The 26,548-nt window shown below is 45.6% G+C and overlaps 5 protein-coding genes across 16 annotated transcripts in view; 2 read left to right on the top strand and 3 right to left on the bottom strand.

Moving 5' to 3' along the window:
• Window positions 1-568: 568 nt before the first annotated feature.
• Window positions 569-3,117, bottom strand: LOC109525103 (gastrula zinc finger protein XlCGF8.2DB-like). Of its 2 annotated transcripts, XM_019885383.1 has the most exons (3): window positions 2,710-3,117; window positions 1,542-2,142; window positions 569-1,457 (listed from the first exon to the last, which is right to left on the bottom strand). In XM_019885383.1, the coding sequence occupies exons 1-3, from the start codon at window positions 2,780-2,782 to the stop codon at window positions 965-967; spliced, it is 1,167 nt and encodes a 388-aa protein (XP_019740942.1). In that variant the 5' UTR covers window positions 2,783-3,117; the 3' UTR covers window positions 569-964. The 2 variants fall into 2 exon arrangements, with proteins under 2 accessions (XP_019740942.1, XP_019740941.1); XM_019885382.1 differs by having other exon boundaries at window positions 569-2,142; window positions 2,710-3,114.
• A 613-nt stretch (window positions 3,118-3,730) lies between these two features.
• Window positions 3,731-10,146, bottom strand: LOC109525106 (gastrula zinc finger protein XlCGF7.1-like). 4 transcript variants are annotated; one of them, XM_019885389.1, is made up of 3 exons: window positions 10,014-10,146; window positions 8,967-9,160; window positions 3,731-5,079 (listed from the first exon to the last, which is right to left on the bottom strand). In XM_019885389.1, exons 2-3 carry the CDS (start codon window positions 9,055-9,057, stop codon window positions 4,037-4,039), a joined length of 1,134 nt encoding a protein of 377 aa, XP_019740948.1. In that variant the 5' UTR covers window positions 9,058-9,160; window positions 10,014-10,146; the 3' UTR covers window positions 3,731-4,036. The 4 variants fall into 4 exon arrangements, with proteins under 4 accessions (XP_019740948.1, XP_019740950.1, XP_019740947.1 ...); XM_019885391.1 differs by lacking the exons at window positions 8,967-9,160; window positions 10,014-10,146 and adding exons at window positions 5,603-5,726; window positions 5,851-5,953; XM_019885390.1 differs by lacking the exons at window positions 8,967-9,160; window positions 10,014-10,146 and adding an exon at window positions 5,851-6,252 and having other exon boundaries at window positions 4,043-4,179; window positions 4,214-5,079.
• On the top strand, window positions 6,396-8,909 carry LOC109525100 (gastrula zinc finger protein XlCGF57.1-like). Of its 2 annotated transcripts, XM_019885377.1 has the most exons (3): window positions 6,396-6,760; window positions 7,058-8,435; window positions 8,520-8,909. In XM_019885377.1, the coding sequence occupies exons 2-3, from the start codon at window positions 7,060-7,062 to the stop codon at window positions 8,587-8,589; spliced, it is 1,446 nt and encodes a 481-aa protein (XP_019740936.1). In that variant the 5' UTR covers window positions 6,396-6,760; window positions 7,058-7,059; the 3' UTR covers window positions 8,590-8,909. The 2 variants fall into 2 exon arrangements, with proteins under 2 accessions (XP_019740936.1, XP_019740935.1); XM_019885376.1 differs by having other exon boundaries at window positions 7,058-8,793.
• Window positions 10,147-11,268: 1,122 nt separating the features above from the next.
• grk5 (G protein-coupled receptor kinase 5) lies at window positions 11,269-21,318 on the top strand. 3 transcript variants are annotated; one of them, XM_019885368.1, is made up of 16 exons: window positions 11,269-11,384; window positions 12,910-12,999; window positions 13,081-13,193; window positions 13,625-13,702; window positions 13,786-13,883; window positions 13,964-14,056; window positions 14,139-14,202; window positions 14,705-14,845; window positions 15,211-15,401; window positions 17,425-17,462; window positions 17,699-17,788; window positions 18,394-18,602; window positions 19,918-20,055; window positions 20,133-20,270; window positions 20,357-20,488; window positions 20,980-21,318. In XM_019885368.1, exons 1-16 carry the CDS (start codon window positions 11,333-11,335, stop codon window positions 21,064-21,066), a joined length of 1,752 nt encoding a protein of 583 aa, XP_019740927.1. In that variant the 5' UTR covers window positions 11,269-11,332; the 3' UTR covers window positions 21,067-21,318. The 3 variants fall into 3 exon arrangements, with proteins under 3 accessions (XP_019740927.1, XP_019740928.1, XP_019740929.1); XM_019885369.1 differs by lacking the exon at window positions 13,625-13,702; XM_019885370.1 differs by lacking the exons at window positions 11,269-11,384; window positions 12,910-12,999 and having other exon boundaries at window positions 13,081-13,168.
• Window positions 21,319-21,534: 216 nt separating this feature from the next.
• Window positions 21,535-26,548, bottom strand: part of ash2l (ash2 like, histone lysine methyltransferase complex subunit) — a 9,267-nt gene continuing 4,253 nt past the window's right edge. For 3 of the 5 annotated variants that reach the window (XM_019885363.1, XM_019885364.1, XM_019885367.1), the window contains 7 exons: window positions 25,586-25,691; window positions 24,830-25,047; window positions 24,185-24,352; window positions 23,860-24,053; window positions 23,690-23,782; window positions 22,762-22,860; window positions 21,535-22,361 (listed from right to left, as the gene is read on the bottom strand). In XM_019885363.1, the coding sequence (XP_019740922.1) occupies window positions 22,128-22,361; window positions 22,762-22,860; window positions 23,690-23,782; window positions 23,860-24,053; window positions 24,185-24,352; window positions 24,830-25,047; window positions 25,586-25,691 (1,112 nt within the window). In that variant the 3' untranslated portion in view covers window positions 21,535-22,127. The remainder of the gene's footprint in view (window positions 22,362-22,761; window positions 22,861-23,689; window positions 23,783-23,859; window positions 24,054-24,184; window positions 24,353-24,829; window positions 25,048-25,585; window positions 25,692-26,548) is intronic. The other 2 variants (XM_019885365.1, XM_019885366.1) reach the window with 1 other exon arrangement.

The following is a 26,548-nucleotide window of genomic DNA, read 5'->3' as shown; positions in this document are numbered from 1 at the left end:
AAGACTTCCAGATATACACATTCATGTTATTTTTGTGAGTTTAAAACTGTTTAAATGCGCTTTTCGTAGGTGACTCTCGCGCGAGACCCTCTTTCAAGCAGCGTCGCATGAAGTGAGAGGCTAGCAATTAGCATGCTAATACAAACGCCCCAATTTACTTTTTTTTTCTCTTCGTCAGTCCAGAGTGGCAACAAAAATGGCAGGGTAGCGTCCGAGTTGACACCATTTCAGTCAGTGCAGACATTAGGCAGAAAAACAAACAAAAAAAAGCAACATTAAAAAAAAAAATCACGACATACCTGCGGCCAGCCCCCAAGAGACGCCGGAGGTGAAAGGAAATGACGTAACACGTTACCTGCAATGACGTTTGACGCTCCGAAGGTAAAACGTAATCCCGCGATATTTCACTGTCGTCTGTATGCCGAGAGGGGGAGATAAACAACACACAAAATATTTCTAAAGTATTCTAATTACGTACTATAATGAAGCATTATGTAAAATACCGGTACTGGAATTTTATATAGAGGTGTATTTCATAATATTAAGAAAAAAAAATATAGTACGAATACACTGAGTCGCTCTGCCTCAAGTTGTATTTTATTCAGGATCCCATTGACACTTTGCCACCAGGAGTCCACATTTCTTCACAGTCTATCATTCAGTCATTCACTTTCTTCGATTCTTGTTTTATTTTTGAAGTTTCATTTGTTTTATCTGAGGTGATTTACAGTTAAACGTCAATGCCTGAGAATTTGAAGCTCGCTCGGATGAGAGGCAAAACTTTTTTTTTGGAACTTTTTTATTTTTCAGAATTTTCAACTTGTTCATGACAGAAAGGAGAAAAAAAGCGGGCAAAAAAAAGACAGATCTAATCCATAGTATGTGGATCCTTGTTGTAAATACACCGTCCAATGTGAGGGACGGCGGAATCACGGTTGACAAACCGAGCAGGCCCCGACGTTCCCTAGCGTGTATGCGTTCTTATGTGGCTTGCCAAATGGTCCCTTCGAGTGAACGTTTGACCACAATCCGAGCAAGCAAAAGGTCTCTCCCCAGCGTGTATTCTGGTGTGCGTTGTCAAATGGCCCTTGTTTAGGAAACTGTTACCGCAAACTGTGCACGCGTAAGGTTTTTCGCCCGTGTGCGTCCTTGCATGCTGCTGCAAATCTTCCTCTTGAGAGAATCGTTGACCACAATCTAAGCAGGCAAAAGGCCTCTCTCTCGCATGCATTCTCGTGTGCGTTGTCAAATTTCCCTTATTGAAGAAACCTTTACCGCACACTGTGCACGCGTACGGCTTCTCGCCGGTGTGTGTCGTTGAGTGCTCTCTCAAATATTTGTTGGCGGTAAAACTTTTACCGCAAATGGTGCATAAATACGGTTTCCAATTAACGTGAGTCCTTGTGTGGAGTTTTAAATCTTCCTTGCCAGAGAATCTTTGACCACAAACTGAGCAGACAAAAGAGGTCCCGGCGGTGTGCGTTCTCGTATGCAGTTTTAAGCTTCCCTTCTCAGAAAATCTCTTATTGCAAACCAAGCAGGCAAAGGGTTTCTCACCAGTGTGCGTTCTAGTGTGTATTGTTAAGCCCCCCTTCTGAGAGAACCTTTTCTCACAAAGTGAACAGGCAAAAGGTTTCTCTCCAGTGTGCATTCTCGTGTGTTGTTTCAAACTGCTCTTAGAGGCATACGTTTTGCCGCACTCTGAACATTTCCAACGTTTGCCGTCTGTGTGAACTGTTGTATGACTGTCATCATCATCATCATCATCATCATGAGTGTAAGGAGAGCATGACATCGGGTCATCACTGTCTGACAGTGGCGCCAAGAGTCTGTGTGCTGGTGATTGTCCATCATCTTCTGTTGTCACGTGTTGACTTGACTTACAGCTACCGCGAGGCCCGACCCCTCCGCCGCCCTCACTTGGACCTTCATCTTCTTCATCTTCACATTCCCTTTTGAGAGGGACGCCAGCGCACGGTGACTTGGTGATGTCCTCCTCTTGCTCTTCCTCCTTAATGTGAAGAGGCCCTTGTTTGTCCTCTTCTTCCTTCATTTGCGAGGGCTCCTGCTCCTCCCGTTGCTCTCGAAGGGGAAGGGACGGCGTCTCTTGGTGGCCAGAATCAAGATATTTTCCACTGATGTCTGCAGGACACACAAAGACAAATATATGGTTCGCAGTTATGGTCGGTATTGTTATGTCGCTGAATCAGAAAATGACACTTTTTCCTAATTGGCTCTTGCAATTCAGATATTCCTTTTTAAAAGGAAAGTGATAATAATACACAAGCTATGACATCGATATTGTCTTCATGCTCCAACTTGGAAGAGGCTGTAAGTGTCTTTTCCAGCATGTCCATGCAGTATTTTTCTTTTTTTCCCGATATTGTGAAAGATGGAAAATCGCTCGTCTCGAGAGCCTTTGTGATACAAATGTTTCATGTGAAAAGCAAAAAAAAAACAAAAAAAAAACAAAGAAGCAAGCAGTGTAGTGGCTAAATCTAAAATATAGCCACCACGCGTGAATAGAAGTGTATTGACGCGCTTGTGAAATAAGTCCTTCGACATTGCGTATAAAGTTTAAGTAGCTTTTAAGCGGCGTCTCTCTCACATGTTGTTGCCCTCGTGGTGGTGATTATACAACTCGTGAATGAAGTCTGAAACCGAAAGAGAAGCATGTGCGAAAAGAATGAGCTTCAGAAGTGAACAAACCTGCTGTCTTCTCGCTGTCGGCTTTTTCTCCCCAAAGTTCCTCCTCGTACTCTGCTGTTCTTCTTGCGCACATTTTCACACGACAATCACAACACTTGATCACTCCTGAGCGATCACCAATACATGTACCTCTCTTTGTTAGCGGCTAGCCAGCTAAATTAAGCTAGGCTAGGCTAAAATAAGGCGCTCAGATCCAACGTGCAATTTTTAAGCGGACATGAAGAGTGAACGAATGAGGTCTTAACGGACGTCCAGTGACGAGGCTTCGGTACGTCCGCGAAGTAGTCGTTCACCAATTTTACGAAAGTTTGGTGAAGCGCGTGTGGTTTACAAGAAGTTGTTCAGAACACGTCATAATTTCAGTGGACACTGTACGGCAAACCCTTTTGGACAAATTTGTTCGGTCACCAAAACGCCATACTACGGTGGCCCATAAGTGCGGAAGAAAATACAGTAACGATAAACTAAACACAAATTCAAAATAAGTGATACCAAAACTATCCAAACAATTAAAATAGAATAAAGGGCTATAGTATATCTGTTCAGTGGCTTCAAAAACGATAACAAATTTCTATTTTTTATTGGTAAAGCGAAAGACATCCGTCAAGTACAATGCAGTTTAACTTCAGTGTAGCCTTAAAAAAAACAAAAAAAAACGGCACTTGCTACGACGTCACTTCGAGGCGACACACGACAAAAGAACTACAATTCCCAAGTGACTTTTGGAACCCGGCTTTGCTGTAAGGCTGATTATATGTCGTAAAACAGCACAGTCCAGATCAAATGAACCTTTCAAGCTCACGCACGGAAATAATTGACGAAGACCAATAAGTCCTTTTCGCTCTGACAGCAGGACCAAAAGCATGATTTTGATGCCGTATTTTTTCAGTATTCCAATTTGGCAGGGCTTTTGCATTCTTTCCGATGAAGTTCCAAATTTAGGAAGACATTTACTTTCACTTTTCAGATACGTTCAGAATGTAAGATTACAGTATTAATATACTGAGTGAGTCCCAACGCGTGAAGAGTTGTATTTTATTCAGGATGACATTCACATCGTTCCATCTTGCCACCAAGGGTCCAAATTTCATACCGCCTATTGTGTCAATCATTCTCTTATTTGAAGTGTATTTCATTTGTTTAGTATGAAGTGATTCACCATGAGTGCTCATTCTCTGCACTTGTCTACAGGAAGTTTGGGAGAACGTCCGGAGAATATAAGAAGATATCATACTAAGCAGGTCCAAATTTTCTCAAGCGTGTATGTGTGCATTCTTGTGTGGGTGCCCAAATGGTTTCTTCGAGTGAATGTTTGCTCAGAATCCCATCAGGCAAAAGGTCTCTCCCCCGCGTGTATTCTGGTGTGTGTTGTCAAATTTCCTTTATTAAAGAAACTGTTCCCACAAACTGTGCATGTATAAAGTTTCTCAACAATATGTGTCCTTGTGTGTTGTTTTAAATCTTCCTTTTGAGAGAACCTTTGACCACAATCCGAGCAGCCAAAAGATCTCTCTCTAGTGTGTGTTCTTGTGTGACGTTTTAAGCTTCCCTTCTCAGGAAATCTTTTACCACAAACCGAACAGGGAAACGGTTTCTCTCCCGTGTGCGTTCTCGTGTGTGTTGTTAAGCTTCGCTTGTGAGAGAAACTTTTGGCGCAAAAGGAGCATGCAAAAGGTTTCTCTCCGGTGTGTATTCTGGTGTGACTGCTTAAACTTCCCTTCTGAGAAAATCGTTGACCGCAGACTGTGCATGCAAAAGGTTTCTCTCCGGTGTGTGTTCTTGTGTGTAGTTTCAAGATTCTCGCCTTTGAAAATCTTTTACCACAAACTGCGCACGCATAAGGTTTCTCTCCAGTGTGTGTTCGCATGTGTTGTTTCAAACTTCCCTTATAAGCATATGTTTTCCCACACTCAGAACATTCCCAGCGTTTGTTGTCAGTGTGACATGTCACATGACCTTCGAACTCTTCCTCATCATCATCGTTGTCATCATCTTGAACGTGGGGAGAGTTTGACATTGCGTCGTCATTATCTGACAGTGGCGCCAAGAGTCCATCTGCTGGTGATTGTCTGTCAGCTCCTGTTGTCATGTGTTGACTTGACTTCCTGCTGCTGGGAGGCTCCGCCTCTCCTCTGGCCTCACTGGGACCTTCATCTTCATCTTCAGTCTTGAGAGAGATACCAGGGCATGGGAACTTTGTGACGTCCTCTTCTTGCTCTTCCTCCTTCATGTAAGGAGGCCCTGGTTTCTCCTCCTCTTCTTCTTCTTCTTCTTCTTTCACGTGAGGGGACTCCTGCTCCTCTTTTTTGCCTCCAATGGGAAAGGGCGGAGACTCCTGGTGGCTAGGATCAGGGTACTTTTCACCAACGCCTACAGCACACATAAAGACAAATACAAGTTATGTTGTTACTTTGATGTGGTGAATTTTAATTATATTGACGTAGGGCTGCATGATGTTGGAAAAATAACATTGCACCCTCCCCACCAAATAGTGGTCATATTGCAATTTGATATAAAAGTACAGGAAAAACACCAGCTCACATTTCTCTTTTGCACTTTGTGGTGATTATTTGGCTATTTGGCTTGAGTGGGGGGAAAAAAGCATGCACAATAGAATATGCTTTTAAAATCTTAACGAAGTTAGATTTTTACAGAACTTTCGCATGCAATACAGTTTTAATTGAATCATTTAAGTGGTGGGTGTATTTTTAAAGCCTCGTGTTAATGTTATAAAACATTATTAGGAAAAAAAAAATCAGTTTTTAGATGAACACTTGGGCCTACTATGTGACTGTATTGTGGTGGTACTTGGGAGAGCTAAGCACATTTTGATTGGGTATTTGATGTAAAAAGTCTAGGACCACTACACTCGTCCAAATTGCACGTTGCTCACCCTAACCCGAAACTGATGCCCCTTCATCAACAACTGGCAACAGACGTGTTCTGAAACGTTTTCAAGCAACGGGTGCGGCTGCCCTGTGGATGCCACAATCCAGGAAGATACCCTCTGCACGCCCCTGTGACAAATAAATAAAGCTGCTTTGCTTTCTTTCTTTCCTTAAAAAGACAATAAAAATCGTAAACCTAACAATAGAAAGTACCGCATTTAGTACACACGTGAGAGGAAGAAATGGATCAAACCTGCTGTACTAAGCACAACTCTCGGCTGCTGCGTCTCGCAAACGGCTTCGGGTCGTTGGCAACGTCGTCGCTCCTTGTCGTCTTTTGCCCAACAAAGTTCCTCCTCGAACCCCGCTGTCCGCCTCGCGCACATTTTTACACGATTTTCACTGCTGAGCGATCACAAAGCGTCTCTTTGTTAGCGGCCAGCGAGCCAAGCTAGGCTAGGCTAAACTAAGCTAGTCCGACAAGCGTCAACATGCACCGAGACGACTTCAACCAAAGACGAACCACATTTTCCCCAAAAGTGATGGTCGTCCCGCGTCCAGGGTACACCGCGTTCATTTTACTTCTGAATGAAGGCTCAATAAACTGTTTGCAGCTGTCAGGATATCAATTTCTTCATGATCAGGCTCCCTGCTGACTTCTGTATCCTGTCGCCTTATTTATGCGTTGAAATGTGCATGAGTTTTAAATTTGTCCAAGTGTATTTGCCGTACATTTTGTGTCGCCAGTCTTTTTTTTCTTTTGACGTAACCGCACACGCTCTACAAATATTTTTTTTGAATTTTGTGTCGAACGAACGTATTGAAGGCTAGACACAAATGTCTTCTATCGCCACTTAACTGAACTAAAACAGCATCTAGCAAATCTTGGTGTCTCGGTGCGCCGATGACCCTTCTCGGCCTAGCTTAGTTTAGCTTAGCCTAGCTTACCAGCCGCTAAGCACAACGCTAAGACGCGTTTGTAATCGCTCAACGGAAGTCAAATATTAGCAAAAAGTTTGGTGCTAATCGTTTGAAAATGTTTGCAAGGAGGACAACAGAGTACACTTCGGAACTTCACGGAACAGAAGACGACAACTAGCAACAACTTCGTCAAGTACGCGACGCTGTTTGTGAGAAGCTTCGAGTTTGCTTAAACTCAGCAGGTTTGTTCACTTCTTCCTCTCTTTCGCAGACTCGGATCCTGTGCAGGCTTGTGACTGACTAGCTACTTTTTGTCGCTAAACTGCCAGTGGCAGTTGACGTGGGGATCATGGGAATTATATAAAGCAGGTCATTATGTTGCGAGAAGGGCAGACCTTGACGGCACAAATCTATTTTAACTTGTTCTCTGACTATTTTGACTCGTCCAATCATGTTAAATAGAGACAGAATTGGAAACGTGGAAGTCACAACTGACTTGATGTGCCCAAAACACACTGTTGTCTTCTTGTGTCTTGCAGACATGAGCAAAATGTACCTTGATGTCTTCGGGCAGCAGCAGCAGAGGGATAAGCGAAGTGACGGACAAAAAGAGGATGAGCTGGAGCGCCCTTCCATTAAAGAGGAGGAGGAAGAAGCCACTCAGATTCAAGCTAGCGAGATGTCCAAGCATCCGCACATCAAAGAGGAAGAGGATGATGACATCATCACCTTGCAATTTACAGGTGCTCCTTTGAAAAGTGAAGATGATGAGGATCAAAGTGAGGCCAGCGGAGGGGTGGAGCATCCCAGTAGCAACAGCTCGAGTCCGCATGAGACGACAGAAGGTGACGGACAATCACCAACAGACGGACTCATAGCGCCACTGTCAGATAGTGACGACACGACATCATACTCTCCTCACACTGATGATGATGAAGAATACGAAGGTCACGTTGACAACCAACACTGGAAATGCTCTCAATGCGGGAAAACCTTTGTCTACAAGTGTCTTTTGAAAAAACACTTGATGACGCACACTGGAGAGAAACCTTTTGCCTGCTCAGTTTGCGGTCAAAGATTCACGCAAGAGGGACATTTAAGAAGACACACAAGAATACACACCGGAGAGAAACCGTTTGTCTGTTCCATTTGTGGCCAGACATTTGCTCAAAGAAATAGTCTGACAACACACATGAGAACGCACACTGGAGAGAAGCCGTTTGTCTGCTCGTTTTGCGGCCAGAGATTTGCTCAAAGAAACCATTTGACGGCCCACACTAAAACGCACACTGGAGAGAAACCTTTTGTCTGCTCAGTTTGTGGTCAGAGATTCTCTGAAAAAGGGAGCCTGACGAGTCACACAAGAACGCACACAGGAGATAAACCCTTTTCCTGCTCAGTTTGCGGGAAAAGATTTTCTCAGAAGGGACATTTAGGAATTCACAGAAGAACACACACTGGCGAGGAACCTTTTTCCTGCTCTGTTTGTGGTAAAAGATTTTCTCAGAAGGGACATTTAGGAATTCATAAAAGAACGCACACTGGCGAAAAGCCTTTTGCCTGCTCGGTGTGTGGTCAAAGATTCTCCGTTAAGGGACATTTGAAAGCACATACAAGAATCCACACTGGGGAGAAGCCTTTTGCCTGTTCAGTTTGTAATCAAAGGTTTACTACGAAGGGATATTTGAAAATACACACAAGAACCCACACTAGCGGGAAAGCTTTTGCCTGCTCAGTTTGTGGCCAGACATTTATTGTGAAGGGATATTTAAAAATCCACATGAGAATCCACACCGGAGAGAAACCCTTCGCATGCTCAGCTTGCGCGAAAAGATTCGCTACAAAGGAACATTTAAAATCCCACACAAGAACGCACACTGGAGAGAAACCTTTTGCATGCACCGTTTGTGGCCAAGCGTTCTCTCTAAAAGGAAACTTGAGAAGCCACAGCCAAACGCACACCGGAGAAAAACCTTTTGCTTGCTCAGTTTGCGGTCAGAGATTCTCTCGAAAGGGAAACTTAAAGATACATACAAGAACACACAGTGGAGGGAAAGCATTTGCCTGCTGAGTTTTTTTGGCACTGATCAATAAAGCTTGATAATGAAAGTGATAAATATTGAAACCAATTTCTGTGGGAGTTGAATTTATCTGCCTTTTGTGTTGGATCAACTTTCTGGTATTTTCTGTATATTCTTGCATTCTACGGATCTCGTGTGGACAAACGATGACAATTAAAGCAAAGCACTGGACTGCTATGTCAAATATTTTATGATGTGCATGTTAAATGAGCGAGTGACCGATTGAAATAGATGGCCCAAAAACTTTTGACTCCTGCCGGTAGAATGGAAACGTCCACACGAGATATTGAATAAAAGCTGATGGAACCTTGGAGGAGTTTGACTGATCTTTTAAAAGCCTCAGATTAGTGTGATCGGCTAAACTTACCAAAAGGAAGAGTCGAGTTGGTAAAGCTGCTGCACTGCCGTTGTGATATGTCGCTGTCAAGGAACGGAAAGGCTTTGGCAAAGCAAAACATTTAGTGGTTGCGGCTGTCCTCTGTCGCCAATAAGTTTGCGTCTTCAATCCCGGGTTACATGTTCCCCGCTGCTGCTGGGCAGTTTGGCCGGCCACTTGAAATTCTGTTAAGGTAAAAAAAAGAAAAATTAACAAGTGTTTTGTCTTGGCTTGGGATGTCAAACGCGAGTGCCCATAATTGAACACCCTGTTCCCTCTGCCTTTTAACACTTAATTTTAAATTGTAAATTAGTTTCTTGTCCCCGTGTGTTGAGGGGAAAAAAAGAAAACATTTTTTTCCAATCACCAAAGACGGACTATAGTCGTATTTCGCCAGCAGATGGCGTCCGAAACACTTTCAAAGCGTGGACATGACTCAAGTGTACGCACGTTTTTCATTGTAACCGCAATCATACAAAATGAAATGACATTTAAACAAAAACGCTTTCCTGTAAATTGCCACAATTACAACAATCCAGTCGTTGAAATGCGAAGCGATGTTGTGACGTCCGTCACAGAGGCGAAAGACGTTCGAGCCTTTTTATACCAGTACGCTCTTTGTTCTCGCTTGTAATACTGAACCTCATTAAAATTAATGAAATTTTCTTTCTGTCGACATGTTAGTCGCGAGGCAAAACTGTGCACCAGTTGAGCTTTGTACACGACGAGTACCGAACGCCTGGAATGAACTGTTGGTGAAAAGAGAGAAACTTGAAATGACATGAAACGGACAGAAGTCAAATAAATAAATACAAAGACGTAAAAAGAGCAAACTTCCTGATACTTGACGGCACGCCCCACTCCCTCGAAAGCTTCGACGTTTCATTTACATCCTCGCCTGCATGGATTCAAGGCACGCTGTGTCAGATGTAGCAAAGCAGTCTCAATTTATTTTCATCGTTTCCGACTTTCGGCTAAATTATTTCAGTGAACTGGGGTCTTTTCTTCCTTTAGCGGGGGGCAGCAGCAGCAACTTACTCCTTCGCCTCACTTTATCAGCCACTGCTCATTAAACTGAGCCAAGTGCTGCTTCTGCATTCCGAGCTACAAATCTCCGGAACTATCTTTCAGGATCAGCGACATCTGCTGACACCACCACGTAATAAAAAAAAACCCCGCCCAAAAAAAACCCAAACATTAAAATCGTTTAGTCAAGTTCAGGGGGGACCAACTCCGGTTCTGAAGGGTACCTGTCCTCTCCTCCAACACACCTGATTCAAAAAGATCAGGATTTGAATCAGGTGTGTTGGAGGAGGGAGATATTTAAAAACATGCTGCATAGTGGACAATTTTGTATCTGCGAAGCACTTGGTAACTGCGTGTTTTGAAAAATGCCACAGAAATAAAAGTTTGACTTCATTTTGCACATGCGAAATAAAATTCTACTTGTTAAGGATTTCACTAGTAGCAACTGTAGTGGGACACACACACACACACACACACACACACACACACACACACACACACACACACACACACACACACACACACACTGTCATATAGGTGTGTTGAATTGTTTTGCTACCAAGGAGAACGAGCCGACTAGTATATCACCGATGTGAGGCGAAATCCTCGTACCCTGCAAAATACTCACTTTTCAGGACCCCCCCCCCCAAAAAAAAGTGCAATAACATTTTTGGAAAGCCTACTAGAACACGCAAACGTGATTTAGAGCACTCTGTTCACAAGTATTTGAATACGATTGGTTCATTTTTAAGTGCCACATTGGCAATTATGAGGGTGTGCGCACTTATGAAACCACGTCGTCTTTCTCTCACGAAAATATGCAAATGTTTGTGTACAGGTCAGAGTTCACATTACTGGTGAAAACCTTTTGGGGATGATTCATCTTGGCTTTGTTTTGGGTTTTTTGGGATGCTGTAAACGCTGTATTTGAACAGGGGCGTGTAGGCTTTTGATAGCCGACGCTTGTCACCTCCGCCTACCAATCTGTCCCAAGGTGTACATGATGAGAACAATGGGCTGCGCGTCAAGTGCGACAAGACAAGCTTTCGTTTGTGCTTGCAAGTGTTGTACAAATTTAAAACAAATAAGAGATGGAAAATCCCGCCAGCGTTTCTAGTGGAATGTTCTATAAATAACTCAGAAAGCAAACTCAGAGTTCGCACGTTTCACACAAGATGAGATAAGAATAACAATGAACGAAACAAGAAAAACATTCCACGGCCAAGGAAGGCGTGGGGGGGCGTGGTCTACCTGCACGACTCCTCCCCTTCCCTGGTGGAGGTATTTCAGTGCGGTGTGTATTACACTTTCACGCACACGCATATGCTTTGATGGAGATTGACAGTCTGGTGGCCAACAGGGCTCTTGTGAGGGCCAGAGAAGGTACGCACGCCATTTGGTCGATTGGTCTTCTGGTTGCGATGCTAATGCTAAGCTAAGCTTTACTGGAGGCTTCACAGAACTGTGTGAAGTTCCCCCACGTTTGCAATTGCGTTCGACAAAGAGCGATGAGCGTTTGCCGCCTCGGGGGGTCACGACCTCGTGGGGTCCAGATCTCTGTGACCTTTCACCTTGTTTCCTTTCACACGGTGCTCAAAGGTTATATTTGCATTTTAAGACGTTTGCCAGGAGAGAACGTCAAACGACACTAAAATGTGGTAATGCAGGCTCGACCTGAGAGGCTAAAAATAGGATGGGCACAGCCAAACTGTGTGTGTGTGTGTGTGTGTGTGTGTGCGTGCACTTAAGCGTAGATGCTTACATGTAAATATGTTAGTGTGTGTGCATGTGATGTATGTGTATGTGTGTGCTTTTATCCTGAGTGTATTCACGTTTGTAATTTATATGTGATGTGCATTTTTACTGTGTGCGCGCGCATTCGTGTCTATTGAAATGTGTACGTTTACACACACACATACACACACGCCGCACAAAATGTTCGGGATATTTGGCTTTCGGGTGAAATTTCAGGACGAGCCTGAAATGCATTCAAACATTTACAGGTGAACTTAATGTGAGCTTCTCTCAGCTTTTGCACGTTTCAGGACTTTTTGCACAAGTTGCTGTTCTCTAATGAGGAGCTTGGCGGCAAAACTCACGACACCCTCGACTCGACCAATAAGTGTCGTGGTTCAATTCGAGCTGGTGTTAGACCAGTCGTCCTCATCATGCTGTTCACATTTTGACATCATGAGAGCAAGATGACGGCTAACAGTGAATCAACATTACGTTGCCATCGTGACGCTTCAAACGGGGACGTTCTCAGACGGAAGCGGACACTGAATGTCACTGAGTGTCATCAGCGGGTTGCAATAGAGACACCGAGTGACTGGAAGAGTCACAGAAAGATGTAAAAGTGGACGTGCTTTGGCCACATCCCATGCTGATGACCGCTACGTTGGGAACAATGTCCCTGAGTAAACGGATGATGAACGCCAATCAACTCCGGGCACGTTGAGAGGGACCCAAATGTCACGTCAGACCAGTCGAAACCGTTTACATCAGCGTGGTCGACGACCCGCAAGGGTATCTGGCCACACGAACAGGCATAGGCATCATGGTCTTGCAATGACATCATCAGGCAACGGCAGACACTGATGTACCTCAACCGGAATGACCTGCACTTTCTCCAGACCTGAATCCTATTAAAAACCTTTTGGGATCAGTCGAGTCGCCGTGTAGAAAGGCGACTGAAAGCCAAATATCCCTCACATCCGTATACACGTGAGCGCACATGTATCCATGTCTGTGTGGGCGTGTATAGATATATAATATATATGTATACGTTTTTGTGTGCATCTAGTTTTGTGTACGAGCGGCGTGAATGTGTGCGCGCACTTCAACTTGTGTGTACGTGTTTCATTATGTTCACAAGGGTGAGGGTGTGTGTGTGTGTGTGTCCACGTAGGAGGCGGGACCAAAGGCCGGAGCTGGAAATGGCAAGAGATGCTTCGCTTCCCGCACATCAGCCGATGCAGCAACTTGGCCGCCACCATAGGTGCGTGCGTCTCGGCGTCATGTGAGAAGTGTGCGCGTGATGTGACCGAGAGACTCTGTGTGTGTGTGTGTGTGTGTTCAGTGCGGGACTTCTGGGACATATGCGTGGTGCAGCCCATCGGCCGAAAGCTCTTTGACCAGTTCTGTGACAGCCAAGACAAACTACGAAAGTACGGGGAGCTGCGTCAGGCTCTGGTACCACATATCCATGCACGCACGCACAACTTTCACACACACATACTATTCTCATTTCCACAAACAAGGGTTTGAAATCACGATTTTAAACATTTATGGTTAAGTCTTAGGATTTCAAGCCGAGTTGATTACAATAGTCACTCTGTAATTTGATTTCAAATTATATTTTTTGGGGAAAAAAAAAATGTTCTCCATCCAATTTTCGGCCCGGCGCGGACATTTGTCTGTCGCGTTCCAGTCATGCATGAAGAGCGTAACAATTTTGTGCTGCCACTTGGACGCGTTTCTAATTATTTGGGCTTGTTACATAATCACACATCAGCAACAAGTGATTCTTCTTCATCCTCCTTGGCACCGATTGAATCCCCTTTGTCAAAGCCACACAACGAGTTCTTTGGTGGAGGTAATTTGACACGCTGTTTTGTCTTCAGGACGAATTTGAGATGCAGCGAGATGAGGACAGGCGAGCGGTTGGACTACACATCATTCAAGAGTTCTTCACCATTAATGTGTGTGTGTGTAAGCGCGTGCACATGGCCTCACTTTGTGTGTGTGTGTGTGTGTGTGTGTCCTCACCTATTTGTGTGTTCAGACGTCACAGTTTATCCCCGAGGTGTCCAAACACAAGCGAGGCTGCATGTGGAGTCTAGATCACGAACCCTGCACTGACATCTTCAAGAACTGCAGAGAGTACGTTCCAGCATGCACCGCTGCTGTCCGGAGGAGGCGGGGCTTCGGGCTGCGATTGACAGCTGCGTTGTTGTGTTTAGTGATCTTCACACGTTCCTCAGCGGAGAACCTTTTGAGCATTACCAGTGCAGCATGTACTTTGACCGCTTCCTGCAGTGGAAGATGCTAGAAAGGTTAGTGATCGATTTGGTGAATTGATCAATTGACATATGTCAGTCGCCTGGCTCGTAAACATCCTCCATATTTGTCCTTCAGGAGGCCGGTCACCAAGAACGAGTTCCGACAATACCGAGTGTTAGGCAAAGGAGGCTTTGGGGAGGTGACTTCCTCATTTTCTTTCCCCTTCATTTTCAAAACTCTGCTCAACTTTTGCTGCAAATTATGCATGATACTCGGTGATATCAAAAACCCTTAAAAGGTTTTATAGTTAAAAAAAAAAAGGCCTACAGGTTAGAGTTTGTAGACTGGGTCGGGGTTTCAAGGAAGGGTTTGAAGCCAGGATTAGGCTGTAAATACAAAAGGACCAAGAATAGATTCCTGAGGAATCTCAAGAGTCCTGAATCAAAGTCTCTTTGGAGCTTTCAACAACTGCGAACAGAACCTTGAAGAACCGTATGAGTCTTTAGTGCGCTTCGTGTAGATAAGCCCAAACGTCGCTGTTTACCAGAACCCCCCCCACCCCCAATCAAATATTATAGACATATGTAATGTCTTTGGAACTCCCCCGCCAAAAACCTAACTGCGAAGGACCAAGAACAGAGCCCTGAGGATTGCCACACACGTCCTGAGAAGATGTTTCCATTGGTTTGCTTCCCGACCAGGTATGGGCATGTCAGGTGCGGGCCACGGGGATGATGTACGCCTGCAAGAAGCTGCAGAAGACGCATGTGAAGAAGCGGCGAGGCGAAGAAATGGCGCTCAATGAGAAGGAGATCCTGGAGAGCGTGAACAGTCGCTTTGTGGTGAGAAACCGTTCCCTGTCGCGGACAACATAGTAAAGGTTCGGTTATCACGGAGAAACCGCATCACGGTTCCTTACGTATTGATCCAAGTTTGTTTCAGTTCAGAATGGGTACAGCAGCGGTTCTTCCTTGTTATATGCCAAAACAATGTGAAAAATTCTTTGGCTCATGTCTGTTTCTTAGCGTAAAGTTATTAGTTTCTTTTGTTGAAAAACGGTGGCTCAAGCAGTCGGACAAGTTGCTAAATATAGCCAGCGAACGGCTAAGTTGTCAAGACTGCGTTTGTATTATCGAACGTATCTCCTGTGCGGCAAAGTTAGTGACTTCAAACTTGAGACTCTGACGCAGCTGCTGTCGTGCCTTAGGTGAATCTGGCATACGCCTACGAGACCAAACACGACCTGTGCTTGGTTCTCACCATGATGAGCGGGGGAGACCTAAAGTTTCACATCTACAACATGGGCCCGGCCGGACTGGACTCGAAACGAGTGCAATTGTACGCCGCCGAGGTCTGTTGCGGTCTCATGCACCTGCACGAGAAGTCTATCATTTACAGGTGAGCCACACCAACATGTCAGACAAAGTCACATTTGTCAGTCGCAGACCCGGTAATATGGTGGGAGGTGGGTAAGAGGTGGAGGGTGAGGGTCTGTTTCCCAAGCTCCTTTTCCAGTTGTCATGGGTCATGGACTCGCTAGTTGTGGCTAATATGCCCTTCGGCAGGGAGAGTGGTTGGGTCCGATGGTCAGATCCATCGAGTCCTGTATAGCCAAGTCCCCCCACCCAGTGTGGCCACCCTGGCATAACATGAAGCCTTTTCGAGGTATGGCCCCGTGGTGCCAATATGAGCTAGGTTGTGGTGGCCCTCTCAGAACCGGTTCAGGTACTGTATATATTCATGACATATGCTAAATTCCGATAATTATTTCATATATGGCATCTTCACACTCATTTTTTGGAGCCTTTCAGAAAATATTACGAAAGAATGACATATCACATGAAATATCAGGTTTGGTGATATTTTAACCCTTTCGGGGACAGCGTTTACTTCGGTGGACAGCTTATCATGTTATCAGGTTACAGGGTGCACGAAAGGGTTAAGCAACAGCTTTTGAAATTAGCCTCTCTCCTTTGTTGTGGCCCATTTCCTCAATCTGCTTCTTCCTTGACAGCGGTCCAGTTTAGTGTTTGTGAAGCCTGAAAACCCGAGACTGTGTCACAGTTTTTTCATTGCAGCAAGCATGCAGATGCGCGGCACATTTTCGCTTGGGGTGTGTTCCAGTCGGCAACCAATTATCATTTATTGAGGATGGTCCACTTCTGTCGCGTCGCTCGGTGTGTGCGGTGAGCCTAATGTGTATGGATGATAGCATTGATTTACAAGCGTGCTTTGAGAGACACGCCCATGGGATTCGGTTGCTCGGAGTGGGGCCACTCCCTAACGACGAGACGCGACTTTGGGAACTGCTCGCACTCATTTCTACAGGTGCTTGGGCACTGCATATCGTTGTTTTTGCGGGTCAAAATGTGGACTCTGCACCTCAATATGGACACATTGATAAGCAAAACTGCGAGCGGGCATATTGCGCTTGTGCCACACATACGCAGGAAGTCGGCGGTGGAAGTGGAACGGCAGGCTGATAGGATCACACAAATGCAAATGGCAGTCAGTGCTGTGCGTAAAGAGCGCCGTACAGTATTTTACTTACTAAGATGCACGTTTAGTCAAGTGCAGTTGCAAGAGCGCCGTACAGTATTTTACTTACTAAGATGCATGTTTAGTCAAGTGCAGTTGCATAAAAATTGTTTCGGCCCTTTTTTTTTATATTTTTTTTTCATCAATGCTTCATTGTTAGTGTACATATTGTGTGTGTGTGTGTGTGTGTGTGTGTGTGTGTGTGTTTCTCTCTATCTAAAAAAAAATCCTTTACAGTTTTGCAAAATTCCTCCTCCTCCCCAACCTCAATGATAAGCAAAAATGCTCCCCAAAGGAAAAAAAAAACATTCAGAGCCTTGCATCAGGGGTGTAACAAAAACAATTCAAATTGGAAAAATCGATTTTCAATTGAACAGAATCAACGATAAGACTTGTTGTATCCTCGAATATCACACACTGCACATATCGAGAAACGTATCTTTTGTTGATGACTGACTTGACTGTATGTAGAACCCGTCTCCTCTGTAATTGTCATCTACTGTTGATACGACAGTGACCCGCCCCCCCACTTCCTTATACACGAAGACTCGGCCAGCCTGCAAAAAGGAAAGATTCAGCAATAATTCACCACCATTATAACTGAACTGGGGAAAAAAAAAAAAAATCGTTGGATGCTCTGCCTTGGTTTTAACGCTTTAATGCACCCTGTAACTTGATAACATGATAAGCTGTCCATTGTCGTAACCGCTCTCCCTGAAAGGGTTAATCTGGAACACATCGTCACAGGGTCTGGGGGGAAAAAAAAAAAAAAAACCAAAAACTTTTTTGTCGTTTTTTTGGGGGACACCTGCCTCCACATCCCCATGACATGCTTATGTCCATTCCACCATTCTCTGACGTCAAACGCCATCTTGTCTTTCAGGGACCTGAAGCCAGAGAACATCTTGTTGGACGAACACGGTATGCAAACACAAAACTATTTTTAGCCGTGACAACACAACAGGTTGTGTTGCCTTTTTTTTTTCTTTTTCAATCAACACTTAAATGGTCCACCCGGGCGTGGTGGCCTACTCTGTTTAATGTGTGAGCTCGAAAACACCCTACGCTTGAATTCCTGGTTAATTACAACAATTTTACACCCTCACCCCAAAAAAAGAAACCAAAACAAAACGTCTCATGTGTTTTTGTTGGCACAGGACACATCAGGATCTCCGACCTGGGCCTCGCCATTCGCGTGTCCGAGAGCGGGGTGGTGCGAGGCCGCGTGGGCACGCTAGGATACATGGGTCAGTATCTAACAAGGTCGGAATCCACTTTGTTTCAAGAAGGCTTATCTCTATCTTCAAACTAACACTCATCAAACTTTTCTTCCGAACGCAACTTCAATTCAGGCAAAATAGCTTCTCAACTGAGCGTTTGAACTTGCTGTGAGCGCCTGGTACCAAATGATTATCGGTCGGCCTTTTTTTTTTTTTTTTTTTACATGGTGCCCGTCATTCACCCCACAACCGCTCCACACACCTCCGACGACAACACGTACTCTGTCAGGTGTCCGGTGCCTAAATTTGTCCTACTTCCTACGCGTTGGCATTTCTCTCCCTATTAATAGACGTGACAACCGAAGATTGACCTCTAACCTTGATCTGAAATCCAAAGTTGATGCAACGCTGCCATCTACTGTGATCGGTTGTGAGTTATGTCAAAGAATGTCATAAGGAAGCTGGGTGAGACAGAGTGTGGGTTGTGAATTTGGGAATAATGGAGAGCTAATATGTAAGGGAACAGATTTTGGACCCCCGTATGTTATGATGTCAAAAGCTTTGGCAGTTTGGATTGACAGCAGCACCTGTTCCCCCCCCCCACCAAAATCTTCCTTCCATCCCCTGCGCAGCCCCGGAGGTGATCGCCCACGAATATTACGGCGTGAGTGCCGACTGGTGGGGTCTGGGTTGCCTCATCTACGAGATGACGGCGGGCCAGCCCGTCCTCAGAATGAAGGGCGAGCATCCCAAAAAGGTCGAGATGGAGGAAAGGATCAAGACCAAGAAAGAGGAGTACGGCGAGCGATTCGCACCACAAGCCAGAGATATCTGCTCGCAGGTCCGAGGCCATCACTCTTGTTGTTATGGGAACCACAGATGCAAAAGTTGAACGGTGGCAAGGGTAGTTGAAAAAAAAACCCTTCTTCACTTTTCAGCTGTAAGGGGACAGTGAGTAAAAATGTGCTCATTTCTCAACATTATTTAATTTCAAAAATATGGAGAAAAAAAATCAGTTCTGCTACATCAATATAAATGTTGTCATGTAATTAATTATAGGTGACGTAATGGCGAATTATATTCCATAGGATTCGCCTCCCCTACAGGAGGCTGCCATGTTTCGCCGCCATCTTTCTGCTACGGATACCTGAAGGAGACAAACTTAGCGAACAGCGTTCCTCGGCATCACGACTTACAGCATCACGTAACAGATGCCATGCACGTACTCCGCCACTTGAGGAAATGCAAGAAAGTTGTCTGGGATGACATTTTGCTTGCACCTCTGCTGAAGAAATCGGTATCAAAGTGTGGTCTCGCTGAGGCACCGTAGTTTGCGTGCTTCAAAATGCGTGCCCTTCATCGCATTCTATTAGCTCGCCACCAGATGGCCCTAAATTCTACACACTGTACCTTTAATCAACCAACGGAACCTAATCAACAATTAACCTATCAATCAAGTGACTTACCAGCCGATTGTATGACCAACCTCCCAAGCAAAGTAACAATTAACCACCCAACCTCTTAACCAAATGACTTACCAACCAATTGACGAATCAACACTATCAAACCATCCTAACAATCAATTGAACAAATTCCCTAACCACCCCGCAACCAATCAAATGATCCGCCAACCAATCAACTAACCAACCATGCGACTAACCAGCCCACGAAACCAACCAACCAATTGATCACTCAACTAACCAACCGGCCACTCAACTAACCAACCATTCAAATTACCCAACTAGTTAGTTGATTAGTTAATTGAGAGGACGGTTGGTGAGTTGATTGGTTGGTTTTGTCCAATTGGTTGGTCAAATGGTTTGATAGGATGTTCAAATGACTGGTTGCTTAATTTGATTGATAAGTCAAATAATTAGTTTGTTGGTCAGTTGGTTGAGCAACTGGTTGGTTGTTCAGCGTGACTGACAACCGGTTGCTCTGTCCAGTGGCAAAATGACACATTAGCAGCCATTTTCCCCCAAAATCTTTGGGGGAGTGATGTCAGGACGTTGTTGTCAGTGACAATATTTGGATTCAAGGTGAAACAATCAAAAAGTCCAGTTGCCCCCACTCAACATTTGTGGGTTGCCATGACCTGAATGACTGAATCATCACAGATGAAACACAAGATGTTGACTTTGATGTCTTGTCAAAAGCTGCTGGTCAAAGACCCCAAAAGGAGGCTGGGCTGCCAGACGTCAGGAGGCCGAGACGTTCAGGCACATCCTTTCTTCAAGGAAATCAACTTCCGCATGCTGGAGGCGGGGCTTCTGGGGGCGCCCTTTAAACCTGACGTGAGCCACAATGTTTTTTTTAAATCGTTTGAGTTTGTTGCGCAGTTGTGACCGCGTCCGTTTGCGCCGCTGTGCAGCCCAGGCTGGTTTACTGCAGCGACGTTCAGGACATCGAGGAGTTTGCTTCCGTGAGGGGCGTCACCCTCAACCAAGACGACAGCAGCTTCTATGCCAAATTCAACACGGGAAGCGTTCCCATCACCTGGCAGAACGAGGCCAGTCACCCTTGACTCGCGAGCAACATAGCAATCAGTCCAGCCCCGCCTAAAGTTTCCTCTTTGTTTTCGCTTTTCTCCTGCAGCTCATTGAGACGGGCTGCTTCAATGAGCTCAACGTTTTTGGACCCGACGGTTCTCGACCTCAAGACCTGCAGTGCACGCAAGCGCCCGAAAGTCCAAAGAACGGCCTGTTCAACAAGATCTTCCGCAGATTTGTGAGTTCATGTTTAGTTTTTTTTTTTTTAAATCAGTCATATTGAATCAAAAATGAACGATTTGTATTGTTGAACTATTGTAGGGTTGGACCCGGCCAAGGCTGCCCTTTGTCACTTTTGTGGACAGAATTTCTAGGCGCAGCTCAGGTGTTGAGTGGGGTCCAATTTGGTGGCCTCAGTCATGCATCTCTGCTTTTTGCGAGATGGGGTGAGGTTTTGTTGGCTTCAACAAGCCCGTGATCTCCAACGCTCCTGAAGCTGTTCCCAGCCAAATGTAAAGCGGTTGGCACGAGAATTAGCATCTCCAAATCTGTTGGACCCAGAGCGTGTTTAATTGTCCAAAAGTGTCCCAAACTCCTTCTCAATTTCTGTAACAGTGTCTTATCAAGATCAGCAATGGTGTTCCTGTGTCAATTTGAAAACATTACAAGCAGATTGGTACCACGCTGCTTCGTCGCGTCCATGCTAAACTGTGCGCTCTGGCCCCACAGCACCCCCCTGAGGCGAACGAGGACGGGCAACGGAGCCCCCTGCCCAACAACTTCATCACGTCGGGAATTCTGTCTGCCCCGAACTGAAGACTGCCAATCAAACGCTTGTGTGCGGTTTCTGTTTTGTAAATGTACTGTACAGTGAACCCTCCCCGTTCCGCCGGGGGTTAGGGACCAAGACCCGCCGCATAAACATTTTTTTGTTGTCATGAATTGCTTATATTCATTTTTAAAATCCTAAGCATACCCAAACTGATCCCCAAACGTTTTGATATCATTTCAATCTCGTCTCAAAAAATTACCCTGACAAATAAATGATTTGGATTCCAAGTGTGAGGACGCTGGCATTTACAATTGTTCGCAACTACATTCCTTCCATTTTTGTAAATATTTGATTCATGGTCCAACAGTGAGGAAATGTCAGTCTGCTACAATGTAAAGTAGCCAGTTGAGCAGCTTAATAAAGGCAATGGACTGGCCAAGCATATCTCCAGACCTAAATCCGATTGAGCGTTTGTCATCGATGATGACAAGAACAGTCTGATGAACCAAATGTCATCCACGTAGCCTATTTTTATTTCAGTCCGTTAAAAGAAGAAACTGTGTACAGGAGACGACGCAGCGGGTGCAGTGGAATGAAGCACCACGTGGCACTCAAATGCGACACACAAACTGGCGTTCAGAGTGTCGTGCGGTGCCGCCTGTCAATCAATCATCAAAATGATGTGAAATGTTGGCCAAATTGAGGAATGCTTGCTCTACATCATTTGTTTCAAGTTTGAACTGGGATACAATTCACTGATGCCCGACCGATGTACTTCGCCCAGGAAGTGTGTGGGAAATGATCCAATTTCGCTAAATTGGTCCAAAAGTATTAACTACAAAAAAGGGGATCCTTGTTCATCAATCTATGCAAGTGACATAATAATGATAGGTAGAAAATCTCTTCCATAATAATAATAATAATAATAATAATAATAATAATAATAATAATAATAATAATTAACCCGCTAATTGACTTTTAGTGGACATTGTTAAGGTTGGGGAGCACTGACCACTGTTGACTTGACCTTCCCGTGCGCTACCGCGTGTCAAAAGTCCAAATAAAGACAAGAAGCTGCCTGTTTCCACGGATGCATGCGGGCGGCTCATCCCTCCCAGGGCGGGCTGCGGCGTCCGTCCACCTCTGTCTCCACGTGGTACAGTGCATCGGCCAGCGTATGCTCGATGACGGCGCCCCAGCCCATGTCGCTCATCTGCGGACCAACAAACAGCAAGCGTCGAAAAATGCACGACGGCGAGGGCGTCGGCGAGGCGCTTACCGGCTGGAAGGCGACATCCTTGGGGGCGTGTTTGAAGTGTGGCCCGAAGTTAACGGACACCTGGAGGCATGGCAAGGACCACGTGAGCGGTCATTTTTATTTACAACAAATAAACCAAGTATTCCATTTAAGAATGTTTGGTGTTTTTGTAAAACTATTTTATGGTTTTTACCAAAAAAAAAAAAAACCTACAAAAATGTAAAATACCGGTATTGATTTCAATTGTTTATTTTAGCAATATTTATGAAAATAACATACGACGTAAGTAAGTTAACCGACTGTTTATTGAGATAAATGAACCATTTTAAAATACCCAATTTTAGGAGAACAACATCTTATTGTACACCTAATGATGTCAATTAGCGGGCCATACTTTGCCCAGGCGTGACTGAAAAGAAGGAAGGAAGAAAGCGCATAAAAAGTGAGCGCCGGCAGCCGCGGCGGCAGAGGCGGGACCCACCGTGCAGCTCTTGTAGAGGGAGATGGCCGGGAAATAGATTCCTTCAAACAGGTTCTCGAAGGCCACGCCTTGGCTCGCGCCGTTCTTGTAGAACACCATCTGCCAGCGGATACATCAGAAGCATCGGTGCGAGTTCCTCAAACAGACACTGGCTCGCCAATAATAGACGCCGCACCCCGAATATTAGCCGGGTTCCGTCGTCGACTTACTGTAAATTCAATAGACGCCGATCATTTCCCTAACTTCTTGGAATTCATTATCTTCGAAATGACACATCATTGACGTGTACGCCAGACAACACGCTGCCTCAACTATGTCCCTATGGCAGATGCTAAGCTAACATTTTGCGTACGATAACTGTGAGCAAAAATATGACCGGATTAAAATGACAGCTGCAAAATATTATTTTTGAAAACAATCTATTTTATTTTTCAACAAAATAGACTATTTGGTGAATGAAGAAACATGTTGAATATGAACATTCTTTGCTTGCCGCTTTGAGAAGAACCATGTTGAATTTAACATGAATGTGAACATTCTTTGCTTGCCGCTTTGAGTGTGCCTTTCGTTTGTTGCTCCTTCCCTCTTTCTCCTCCTCTTTGCATACCAGCTCAGCTCTCTCCTCGCGGAGGACGAGGAGGAAAACAAAAACGACTGGCCGATTCATTTCAAAGGGAGGGCTCGTTTACTCAACTCCGCAGAAGCAGCCAATCATCCTGTGCCCTGCTTAGACGTCCTCTCCAAAAATAGCTCGTTACCGGTGACAGACAGCATTCATGCTAACTGAAACCTTGACTTTCAGACTTCGGACTTAACTGTCCACCGAATCGAGGTTCCACTGTGTGTGTTTGCCTCGTGATGACCCGGGTTGACTGAATTCCATCACCTCTCTCCTGTCCATGAGTAATTGTTTCAGGCTTGTTCTCACCCTGCTGGGGCTCATGGTCTTCAGGCTCTTCTCGGCTTTGTCCACATAGTCCTTCTCCTCAAAGTACAAGTAGCTCTTGAACTTGATGAGTGCCTGCAAACAACACCAGCAAGCTGTCAGATTGCATGTGAGGCGGCCGGGGGGGGGGGCGCTGCGGCTGGGGGCGTCACCTTGTCCTTGTAGGTGTCCGGCAGCGCTCGAGCCGTCTCGGTGCGGTCGGGCAGCTCGATGAGGAAGCCCAGTGTGTCCCCTTGGCCGTAGCCTGTGGAGTAGTGCTTGCCCATGGACTGGTGGAAGCGGGTGCCCTTCTTGCTGCGCCACGAGTAGCTGAACTTGTCGTAGCCCAACGGCGCCTGCAGGTTACCTGGAAAGGGCGCACGGGACGCCGCAGCGCAATTCAAAGACACAAATAATACGTTCGCAACTGCCACGCCTTATTTCAATGAGGAAATATTGCACGTTGCACCACGAAGTTGGCAGAGTGACAAAACTCACCGAGAGGTTGGGACCACCCGAGCCGGGCGGCCGTGTCGGGAGGCATGTCTTCCACGGACACCTCGAAGTACCAGCAGCCCTTGCGCACGCCGTGGGAGGCGCGCACCATGGAGTAGCCCTTCTCGCCCGTCACCGTCAGACGGTCGTCGGAGATCTTCAGCTGGGGTGCTACGTGCAAGGCGAGTACATGTACACAAAATCAGGTTCCTGCATGGCACCCAACGGATAAGAGGAGGAAGAATATACCACACGAGTAGAAATTCGGTCACTGGGTTTTAAACTTGGCTAACCACGGCCGCATCGTGAATGGAATCTTGGTGACAAAGGAACTGAGTTGAAGTGAATTGGGGAACTTCTTTCAGACAAAAAGTCAGGCTTTGCCGCCATCTTTGGCATCTTGAAGGAACTACATCAAAGTGGGGTCAAAAGCTTCATTTTTGACAAAACTAGTGCTTTGCTACCTTCCTGTGGCATCCCGGTGACGAGCAACTATGTTGAAATGAATTGAAGAGTTTCATTTCGACAAAAGCAGTACTTTGTCGGCATCTCGGTGCCGAGCAAACAGACTGAATATTCCAAAAGCATACCGCATGTACATAAAATTGAGTTTTCGTTGTTGTTCTAAGTTGAAGTTTGCATGCCGACCTCGGTCGTGCAGAGCCAGCAGAACGCGCTCGTAGAGACAGGCCCGGTACAAGTCGCCGGGGATGGGCTTGCCGGCCCAACAGTCCAGCTCCAGCTTCTCGGGGTCGGGGGCGTGCGGGTCCGGCTCGGCCAGGATGTAGCGGTAGCCGTCTTTGTTGAAGGGGTGCTCCAGAGGGTAGCCGTGGGGGGGCAGCCGCTGTGCCGAGAACAACGGGTCGCTGCGGTGGGGGGGAGGCACCAAAGTCATGTCACATTCAAAGGGCTACAGTCCACCCGCACAGACTTGCGGTTCAGCACCCATAGATTCACAGATTTTTTTTTTTTTTGGGGTGGTGTGCGTTTTTTCCAGGACTTCCCCCCAGTTTGTCATGAAAAGAGTATGCTGAATGTTTGTCATCAATTGCGGCTTGTTTGCCTGAACGTAAATAAGTTGATTCAATTCGAAATCTGTTTGTGTATGTGGTCGCCTGACAGAAAATGTTTTTTTTTTCCTCATTGATTTCGTAATATTCACTTAGTAGTCTTTTAACCAAAATAGAATTGAAATGCCAAACATTTTTTTTACGGTATCATTTTATTTGATTGATGAGAGAGAAATTAATATAGCCTGGAATTAATCCCAATGCAGTTTAAAAAGTCCTACCTGGGCTAAATTCGTATTTGGTCACCTTCATCGCTTCAAAGCATTTTGTGATTTGTTTTACGCTTCCATTTCTCACGGTAATATCACAAGCTGAAATTTCCACCGCACTGTACCTGCGTGTCCTCTTGGTAGCCCCGGCGGTGGCCCCCTCTTGTTGTTGCTGCTGCTGCTGCTTACGCTTGGCTCCTCTTCCTTTGCCCGCCACGGGCGCCAGAGCACCTTGGATGGAGAACAGCACAAGTCACAACACTTGCATTTCCAAATGCGGGATTTGCTCCCCCCCCCAAAAAAAAGTCATACGTAGGAGGACTGCGCCATTCACAAATTAATTTTGACTTGATTTGTCAGGATGATTTTCAAGGATCGTGATTTGACGAAAGCAACATTTTCAAATTGTGCCTTAACCTGTGAGTTTTGCCAGGTACAAGTTGATGCTCGGCTGATTATTTTTCTTTTTTTGTCTTGCAGTGCGGGCGCTTTAAAGCCCTTCCAGCACACGTCACAACATCTGGCCATCGTCAATTCACATTGGTTTCCTTGCACACGCACGCAGAGTGTAAAGCAGGGTATCGGGCACTGTGTGAACAGGGGCGAGGCTCGAACGGGCACACGCACGCACGCACAGCGTGAAGCAGGGTATCAGGCATTGTGTGAACAGGGGCGAGAGGTAAGAATTAGTCAGTAAAGCATCTTCCAAACGCTACAAGCCTTTCGAGCTCATTATTTGGAACACCAGGAATGCAGCTCAACCAACGAGGCACACAAAGAGGCTGATAGGTGTTGGAGGGCGGCAAACAGGAAGTCGCAGGTGAAAAACCATCGCGGCCCGACGTGGACTTTGAAAAGATAAGGGGTCAAGGGACGCCGTAAGCAGCAGCGGGCCACACAAAAGGAGGCTGAGCGAGCAAAGCTGGACACACACGACAGTGAGCACAATCAAGGAACGGCCATTTTCTTTCCACTAAGGATGGGCATTGGGCGATGTGGGAACAACGTAGACATAAAAGCTGTCTTACAACCCCCCCCCCCGCCAAAAAAAAAAAAAAAACCTAACATCGCCAATATTTTAAACCATT

Source organism: Hippocampus comes, unplaced genomic scaffold (genome assembly GCF_001891065.2).
Source record: "Hippocampus comes isolate QL1 unplaced genomic scaffold, H_comes_QL1_v1.1 scaffold600, whole genome shotgun sequence".
In the NCBI taxonomy this organism is placed as follows: domain Eukaryota; kingdom Metazoa; phylum Chordata; class Actinopteri; order Syngnathiformes; family Syngnathidae; genus Hippocampus; species Hippocampus comes.
The sequence above is the reverse complement of the archived record's forward strand: the minus strand, read 5'-3'. Positions and strand labels throughout refer to the sequence as shown.